The 9,739-nt window shown below is 33.2% G+C and overlaps 1 protein-coding gene across 2 annotated transcripts; it reads left to right on the top strand.

The window, feature by feature from the left end:
- The first annotated feature begins 1,077 nt into the window (after positions 1-1,077).
- LOC114390123 (rop guanine nucleotide exchange factor 14-like) lies at positions 1,078-8,073 on the top strand. Of its 2 annotated transcripts, none has more exons than XM_028350807.1 (8): positions 1,078-1,303; positions 2,253-2,384; positions 5,071-5,466; positions 5,688-5,842; positions 5,935-6,009; positions 6,098-6,367; positions 6,801-7,148; positions 7,406-8,073. In XM_028350807.1, the coding sequence occupies exons 2-8, from the start codon at positions 2,306-2,308 to the stop codon at positions 7,751-7,753; spliced, it is 1,671 nt and encodes a 556-aa protein (XP_028206608.1). In that variant the 5' UTR covers positions 1,078-1,303; positions 2,253-2,305; the 3' UTR covers positions 7,754-8,073. The 2 variants fall into 2 exon arrangements, with proteins under 2 accessions (XP_028206608.1, XP_028206607.1); XM_028350806.1 differs by having other exon boundaries at positions 2,248-2,384.
- Positions 8,074-9,739: the final 1,666 nt, after the last annotated feature.

Here is a 9,739-nt window from a genome sequence, read left to right as displayed (position 1 = left end):
TTGTAGACGTATCGTAGAGGAAACTAGGAAGAAAGTTATTTGTGGTTGTCCAATGTTTGTTGTTTGTGTCAGAAGTTGAGGCTTTTGAAGGTAGAATTTAATACATGGAATAAAACTACATTTGGAGATGTCCACCTCCAAGTCTCCAAAGCTCAACAGGCTGTTAATAACCTAGAGCATAAACTAGATACTCTCGGACACTCATGATTTATTTGTTGAGGAGGCAAAGGCGCAATTGGAACTTCAACAATCCTTAGATACTCAGGAATGTTTCTGGAAGGAGAAAGCACATGTGAAGGAGACACAACTTATATAGACATTTCCATGTATTCAGTAGTCATAGTCATGGATGCTTACAATTACTTTTTTGACATTTTTGTTACGGTAACTAACCAACGAAAATTAATAATTTATTGTATTTTTCCACTTTTAAATACTAAAATTTAAATTTTTATTATGAATTTATTAAAAATGACTATTTACCTTTAAGCTAACCCATTCATTTAAGTAATTATGTAATGTAGATGCATTAATTATTCTAAAAATGTAATAAAAATCATTTAATATGACTCTTAAATTCAAATTAGAAAAATTCAATTAATAACCTGTACGGGGGCGACAGATAAAAGCATTTATGTGGACAATTTTTAAATTCAAACTCCTAAAGGAGATTGAAAAAAAAAATTGATTAACTCGGGCCAACTATTAAATGAGCTTCAAATATATTTTTCTATTAAAAAATGAGCTTCAAATAAATACTTTGTCCACGTGTCACTAACTGAGCTCGTTGAATTTTTAATTTTGAAATCCATAGAAAGCCTATCACGAGAAAGTTGTTTTTTCGCCTTCGAGATCCTAATACGGCGTTATCATTGGGCCCTAAGCCCCACTATCTTCGGTCCCACCATAAAACCTGCGTCCCATCATCGTGACCGTTCACGCGAACCAGAGCGTCATCAGGCATATGGACCCGCTGATCGAACGGTCCAGATACAGCAAAGACGCTCTTCTCTACGTTACCCGATGCACCATTTCTCTTCTTTTCTGTTGCATTTCATCATTTTTTTTTGTTCTGCTTTTCATGGTAAGTAATTCTTCTTCTTCTTCTTCTTCTCTCCTAGTATTAAATGCACACCCATACGCCATTACTCATTCTTCGGTTCAATCTCTCTTTTTCCGCTGACAAAATTTGAGTCCTTTAAAATGCCACCACTACTGTGAAGGTTTGAACTAACAAACAAAAGAACGATACTCTCTTGTTGTACGAGTGTGCAAGAAGATCCACTATTTCAAATTTGCTCAGGTTTTTTCTCCTTCCACTCTCTACTTTCTACTTTACCCTTCAGTTTTATGTTCTACTTTTTCATTTTCGGGTGGCTTCAGCTTAGTTATACGCTGCGTTTTGATCAAAAAGGTCTAGCCGATAAAGTATGGTGCATAAGAGTCATAAATTCTTTAATACTGTAATTAATTCTTACTGATAAAAAAAAAATACGCCGCATTTTGATTCCGATTTCCGACATTATTTTTTTGATAGAATTTGGTAGTTTATTTTTTATGGACAAATGTTATTGTTAGTTATTTTGATTGAGAATTCAAACTCACAATCATTTCCTTTCTTCCTTCTTCCTTCACCACCATACCATTCTTACTTCACTTCGTAGTTTCTGTTGGAAATCATCTTCGTCTTACAAGTCAAGTCGATTTTATAAGATAAGTTAAACTTAAACTCAAAATTTTAAGAATGTCTGAAAAAAAAAAAAAAAAACTTCTTGCAAAAGTAATTATATATCTGAAACTGAAAATGTGGGAATGAAAAGGTCGAATCTGCCTTGCACATGTTGCATCAGACCACCCATCCTTCGCTTTCTCACACTTTTTGACCATGGCTTCTAAAAAGTGACATGAGGTCGTACCTTTTTCAAACAGTGTACTTTTTTTACCTTTTCTTTTAATTTCTCTATGATTGTTTATTATTTATTATTTATTACTTATTACTTATTATTCAATGACTAATTAATTCCCGTTTGACATACAACGTGACATGTAGCTTCTTTTTCTTTTTCTTTTTCTTAATGTTTTTTAATAATGTATGACGTATAGTAAGGTTTGAACTTTGAATAGCTTTGTATAATATGAATATCTTATGTGCCTTGTTTGGACACAAGGACCTTGTTTTTGTTTAGTTATTTTGTAAATTTTGTTTATGTACATGAAAATAATTTTGGGATATTTTTGTTGGTGAAGTGAAGCCTGAATTGAAACCATCATCATCGTCAAATTGGAGAGGCACAAAGAGAAAAGCATGTCGTCGCTGATGAGAAAAAGACTAGCTTGCTGCACAAAGGAAGCCAAAATCAGCATTGATTTTGATGAGCCAGAAAGTAAGTTCTTACTCCCTATTTTACTCTTGTAACTGTAATCTTCTACTCTCTCTTTTTTTATATCTTCTACTATTTCTTTTTCGGGAGAAAAAACGATACTTCATTATTACATTAGGAGAGTTAAAATCTTACGCGCAAAAAAATCCTTGTTTATTTGGTTCGAGAATTTTCTAAGTTGAAAAGTTGTGTATTGTATTAGTAATTTTACTTTAAAAAAAAGGGTCCACTGAGGGAGAAAATAATAAATAGTATGTCAAGTACTTAAGTGTACCCATTAACCAAATTTGAATCTTTCCATTTTCGACCCGAGGGTCTGACATTTGTTTCTGATTTTATTATTCAATGAAAATAGATATTTGAATTTGAAATTTGACGTTTTTATTCGGTTACTAATAACTAATATTTCTCATATGTTTATCAATATTTTACTAAGTTCGGCTATCGGCATCTTCCTGTTTGGACATAAGTACTAGCTTTATTTCCTACCTCGACTCATTAAAATATTTTTTTTTTCTTTCACCAGTAACATTACATGCTTCGTGAAATAAGCCCTTCTTACTTATTTTTAAAGCAAAAAATAAAAATAAAGAAAAAAGAATGTGGTCTTGCCTGTGCCATCCTATTAGAAAAGGACAACGTTAGTAGTTCATCAAGTTTACAGCATTTGATTTGCTTTCTCAATTGAAATTTTCTTGTTCGATTAAATGGGTTTATTCAAGAGCAAACTAAAAAAATGACAAGAATATAATGGTTCTGTTTGGATAAAGTCAGAAATCCTTTTGAGAATTTTTTTACTTGAAAATATAAAACTTTTTTAAATAAAAAAAAACTCTATCATTTCTAGTCTTATATCCAAACAAATTCATTGTATTAGCAGAATTTTAGAATCTATCTATATAACTTGCTAATTATTACTAAAAATAACACAATCTTTGGTTTTGGAAAACAATGTTTTCATCTGTATTTTATTTTTTACTTAATATATTTTTATTTATAATTGTAAAAATACCACTATATTTTTAGTTTTATAATTTTGTAATAAATGGTATAAACATAATAAATAAACAGTCTAAAAACTTAAAGCATACATTTTCCCAATCCAAACTTTAGAACAAAAGAGGGAACTTGAAAACATTACTTTGAACTGTTTTCTTTCTATTTGTAAAGGACCCATGTGTGGGGATTATCTTCTCTTTGGGTTTCACTTATCTCTTGTCCTTGTTGTTATTATTATTATTATTACTTGATCCCATTTGAATTGGAAGTGGTTGTTGTGTCCCACTCCCACTATTCCATTCTGTCATATCACCGGGAGCTTATGTTTTCCATTCAGAATTTTTTGTTTCACATGGTATTGGTTTTCAGTTTAGATGATCCATTGTACTCTATTTTCTCCTATACATCCTAAAATTTTCAAAATAAAATATTTTTTACTAAGCTTAGAAACCAGGCTACCCAATAAAAATCCCAGAACAAAAAAATATATTTACATATTAAAATCTTTAACACATGAAATTGAAAATGTAATTCTAGTTTAAATTCAATCAAAATTAGAATTTTATTACACAAAATGCAAGGTGGAATACACGGTAAAAATAAAAAAGAAATAAACAAATTAACTGATGATAACATTTGCATCATGAGAACATACGTGCTCCATTTACAACGTGGACAAATTTGACCAATGGTTATACCCTTCTCTATGGTGTGAACTTGAGGGTGAAACAGATATAGTTTAAATTTAGGCAGAGGATTGAAGTTTACGAAATGTGGTCGATTTCCGGTGGCGGCCTATGGTGGTTGACGTCAGTGGTTGCTAGGAAGAGATTTGTTGGAGCTATTATCTGATATAGAAGATGTAAATTTGACTTATAAAATGAGATTAATCTAACCGTTTAGAGTTATGGTCCATTTTGGACCATTTAAAAATACTGGTCCACAGAAATAATGCTCTTAAAGTTATATTTTTTTTAATGCACTTTAAATTTATATATTATTGATATAAAAAACGAGTTTTTATAACACTGGCGAGGATGACGTATATTCTAGTCAATGTTGCAGTAGGTTCATTAATTTGTTAAGACGACCAGAAGAAATGTTTGACCTTGTACTGGGAAAACGTTATAAAATTCATCAGAATATCTGTGAAGGCGAAATGGTGGAATTTCAATTGATAAACTATTCATGCTAAATGAGAAATTGAGAATGGTAGAAGAACTCTACATTTTTTAAGATCCTAAGACCTAAGTATTTGAATAATTTTTTAGGTGTTAAAGATGTTTTTGCCAATAACTTTGTAAAATGCTGCCATGTTAGTTCAGTTATGTTTCTGAAGTAGCTTCTCTTTGTGTGAATACGTATGAGAAAATATATAACTTTTCACTTAAACAGCACAGGCTAAAAGTCATTTTTATGTTGACATACGTATGAGAAAATATATATCGCTTCGTTGTAAACATGTTGACATATTTCCAGTTTCACTTTTATTTCTTCATATGCTGCTTACTTGCAGTTTTACATTGTTTTGCATATCCAAGATCAATGAGAATATATATTCTTTCATTTTTTACATTTAAAGCGAGATAGATGTTCATTTTGTTCTTGAGGATTTGGATTTTGGCCATACTGCTAAATTCAACCATAGCAAGTGCTGGAAATCATAATTATGAATTTGTAATGGTTTCAGGGATTATGACATATAATGGCCTTGATAATTGCATTCCGGATAATCGATCCTACGGAGATGAAAGCAGAACTAGCAGAGGAGATGGATGTATAACTGATTCATTCAATGATGATGATGACTCCAGCTCTTCATCCAGCAAAGATGCTTTTGGATCATTCTCATCAAAATGTTTTGCAATGAAAAGAGATGAACAAGAATTGGAAGAGTGGGAAATCGCAGAAAGTCCTCAACATTTCTATGTTAAAGATAAGTCCGCTTTTGACGTGGCCAATTGTTCAGATGTAGAAGCCATGAAAGAAAAGTTTGCAAAGCTGCTTCTAGGAGGTGATGTTACAGGAGGAGCTAAAGGCCTCAACACAGCTTTGGCACTGTCTACTGCCATCACAAACCTTGCAGGTTGGCTATAAGTGCATTTTGATTTTACACATTGATAAGTGCATATAGTTTATAAAATTTATCACTGGAAAAGAAATGGACTGAATGCCTTTTCAAAGCTTTTAGGGTAAAAATCATAAACACAATTTCTTAAAACCTATATACAAATGTGATCTCATTTATGTTGTTTCTCTGGTTACCTTTTTTAAGCCAATTTGAAAGTAAGATGAAAATATATGCAGTCACAGTTTTTGGTGAGTTGTGGAAGTTGGAACCTCTATCTGAAGAGAGGAAGAGCAAATGGCGACGAGAAATGGGCTGGTTGTTGTCTCCTACCAATTATATGGTTCAGTTAGTTCCCGCTAAGCAAAATGGTGCCAACGGTGGAATCTTTGAGGTATCTTTTATTTGAATTGGAAACGAAATGGGGGAATATTTTCATATATTAACACATTGCAGTAAAATAAGGTAGCAATTCTCTTTGAACAGATAATGACCCCAAAAGCTCGTGCAGACATCCAAATGAATCTTCCAGCACTTCAGAAGTTGGACTCTATGCTTATTGTAGGTCACCTCTTCGTTCTGATTTAAGACCATCAAACGTTCTGTTACTTATTAGATTGTGACATATTTTTGGTATTCTGGTTGACAGGAGGCACTAGACTCAATGGTGCAAACTGAGTTTTGGTATGCAGAGGAAGGAAGCCGGTCAGCAGGGAGGAACACAAGCGGACGGCAAAGCAGAAGATGGTGGCTTCCATCGCCCCGAGTACCAAGAATGGGGCTATCTGACATTGAAAGAAAGAGGCTGCTTAATCAGGGAAGGGTAGTACAGCAGATATTCAAGGCTGCCAAAGCTATCAATGATAGTATGTTGCTTGAAATGCCCATGCCAACAATAATTAAGGATGCACTTCTGAAGGTAATCAACTTTGAGGGTTTGAATTTATATGCTTTTAGCCTCAAGAAAATTGCTCTCCACTAGTGTGATAGCAACAAAATAGGGTCTTCTGTGTTGAAAGTAGAATGGAATTTAAGGTGTGAATGTGAACATGATGATGAATACAAAGGAGTTCTTATGTGGTCTATGTATGTTTAAGACTGAATGGGGTTAATGTTGTAAAGTATGATGTTGAATAAAAGGAAATTATGATGTAGTTTAAGGAATGTTATTGGCATTTAATCCGAGCTTAATTTCATGCACAAGAAAACTGCATCTTTAGATATCCCAGATCATGAAGATTTATTTTCTTTATCAAGAAATATAGCAATCATTATTTTGCTAGGTAGATTTTTTTCTTTATTTGTATTGTGATTTTCATGGCATTGTTTCTAAATCTGTATCTATGTTTTAGTCTGGGAAGGCAAGCCTTGGAGAGGAACTGCACAAGGTTTTGATGGCTGAATCGAGTTCTGGAGAAGAAATGCTTAAAGCTCTCAATTTGAGTTCTGAACATACTGCCCTAGAGACCATTAATAGATTGGAAGCTGCTACATTTTCATGGAAAGAGAGAATTATACAAGAAAATAGTGGAAAATCCCCCGTTCGAACCTCGTGGTCTTTCATGAAGGACCCTATGGCAGGTATAGATAAGATGGAACTATTGTTGGAACGTGCAGAAACGCTTCTAAGTATGCTTAAAGCAAGATATCCAAACCTTCCCCAAACATTTCTGGATGCTGCGAAAGTTCAATTTGGCAAGGTGAGTTTCATAGTAACAAATTATATAATTCTTCATAGTCATTTACAAAACTGTTAAAAAAATTTCTTCTTCACCCTAGAAACTAAAAACTCCATGTTAAATAAACTTGTGTCTACTAAAAAATGAATTAGATAAATAGAAAAGAAAACCAAGATATCTAAGTTGTTGGTGACCACAAGTTTCTCCTTAATCAAGGTGTGAAATTTCATGCAATCATTTAGTTGTAGTATTAATTTCTTTCTCTCTACTTTTGGTAGGATATTGGGCATTCCATTTTAGAAGCATACTCAAGAGTTCTTGGAAGTTTAGCCTTCAGCATACTGTCTAGAATAGCAGATATATTGCAAGAGGATTCTTTAAGCAATCCCAATACACCAATTTCAGCAAGTTGCTCTCCTGGGATAAATCTTTATGAAGCTTGGGTGGTTGGTTCGCGTGTCAGGCACTCGTTAATCGATAAGATGAACAAGGTAGATGGACAATATTGTGCTTCTAGTTGTGGCAGTACTTCTGACATAGAATTCTCATCTACTCATGCCAATGCTAGTAACTCTGTACCCGCCATGCCAAGCCGTGGTCGATTGTGGTGCATTGGTAGAGGCTAGTAAGAGTGTATATCCTCAAAATTCCTCACAGTGGCTTTGAGTAGTTGGCTTTTGTAAATGATAAGTATTGTTAGTGTTACCATATTAGCAGTATGAATAGAAGAAGCAAACTGACAGGTTTGCCTTACAGATTTTGGGTGCTTTTGTTCCCTAGGAATTTTGTGTCTTGTGCACAACAATTCCAGTCGTAGATTCTGAATATTGTATATCCTAGTTTCTTAATGGCTAAGCTAACAATTTGAATATTTAAAGAGGAATGTTGGCATACCTTTTCATTTCAACAAACTATTGTTGATAAAAAAAAATTGGACTCAACAAAATTATGTGGGTTCTACTGTCTATGTAATGAGTTTCATGCATATGATGTCGTGAGTTCTAATATTTTTTAGCTAACAAAGTGTGATAGAGAGGGTTTTTCTAACATTTCTTTTAAATCATACTACCTCCTGTACTATAGGTAAACAAATGACCGATTTATCAAAATCAGTACAAGTGGTTAATTTAGTTATTTTTAATTATTATTGCGATAAATTAATATTTTATTCCAAAACTACCCCTAAGATTAAATACTACACGCCAATGATAGCACTCAAAATCTAATGATAGAACTAATGGTGAACATTTTGTATCAGCATTGTTTTTTAAAATGTCAATTTTTTTTTTTATTTTCCACTAAAACTAGGCCTAAAACCATCCAGAATCCTATTCAAATCTTCAAGTCAGGAAGCTACTTAATGTTGCGTCCATTGGAAGTTGAGGGAGCACAAGCATTCGAATCAACCACTTCATTTTCTATTAAATCATCATCAACCCATGATTTTTGCCTGTGTCTAAAAATGTTGTGTACCCTTAATTTCATCTTTGATTGTCATGTCCAATGAATCTTCAACAATCTCAACAATTGACTCTTCACTGTTGTCCAATGAATCCTCAACAAAGATTTCATTGGAATCCTTGGGCAGTGAGTTTATATAAAATAAAAATAAAAATCGTCTTCTCTTTGAGAGCCATGGTGGTGCTTGAAAACCATGTCTTTTATGGTGTTGGTGTTGTAGAAGATTAAGCAAGTCACACCAAATGTCTATTCCGCTTTCACATGCCAAAAAGAATGATTACTCCTCTTTCAAGATGCAAGGAACGCAGGAAACTCTAGTTGCTTGTAAATAGAAGAATACTTGGTTGCTTGTAAATAGGATAACCAATAAAGTATAGGTAACCAAGTAATTTAGCCTTCAAAAGATTTTAGAACATGTCAATATTTCTTACAAAAAGGACCAAAAAATATCCCATTTTGTTTCTTACAAATGGGACCATAGTACTTCATACCCAAGTTTCAACTATTGCGAGATTGTATTTAATCTTGAGCTTGAATATTTCATAATCACAGGTATCAGCAACCTAAAATTCTTGTAGTTTATCTTCCTAAATAAATGTTAGTTTAATGCATTGAAAACAAGAGGAATGAACTTCGTATATAGATTTCATACCCATTCATCGTATATTTTGTCTTTTAATGACACCATCAGGTAAGAAATTTCTTATTAATTAAGCTTAGTCCGTGTTTGGTTCTACGTCATTGCATAACCAAATTCACGTCCAATTGTCAATTTACGAAGAAACTTGTATTTATTGTTTCAAGTTTTCACATAATTGATGCACATATAACCTTATCACAACGCGGAACCAAACATGCCGTTAGCTCCATACTAACATCATTGGTACTCATTTTTCCTTTTGATGATTCCTCCGAATAAACAAGTTCACTTCTAAACCATGAAAGCAAACACTTCTTTGCTTTAGGATGCAACAGTGTCAATGTTCCGGTCTGATGCTATTCTTTCTAATTCTATAAAGAGAATAAATGGGTCTGTGGTCTGGAAAAGATTCTGGCAATGCCATTTTCACATAATTATTGAGATAGGATCAACTACAAAAAATGTGTTATGCAAAAGACCTGGCAAGTGGCAGTGCCATTTTTACATAACT

This window comes from Glycine soja, chromosome 16, assembly GCF_004193775.1.
Source record: "Glycine soja cultivar W05 chromosome 16, ASM419377v2, whole genome shotgun sequence".
NCBI classification, from domain to species: domain Eukaryota; kingdom Viridiplantae; phylum Streptophyta; class Magnoliopsida; order Fabales; family Fabaceae; genus Glycine; species Glycine soja.
Note: the sequence above shows the minus strand (reverse complement) of the source record. Positions and strands in the feature narration are given on the sequence as shown.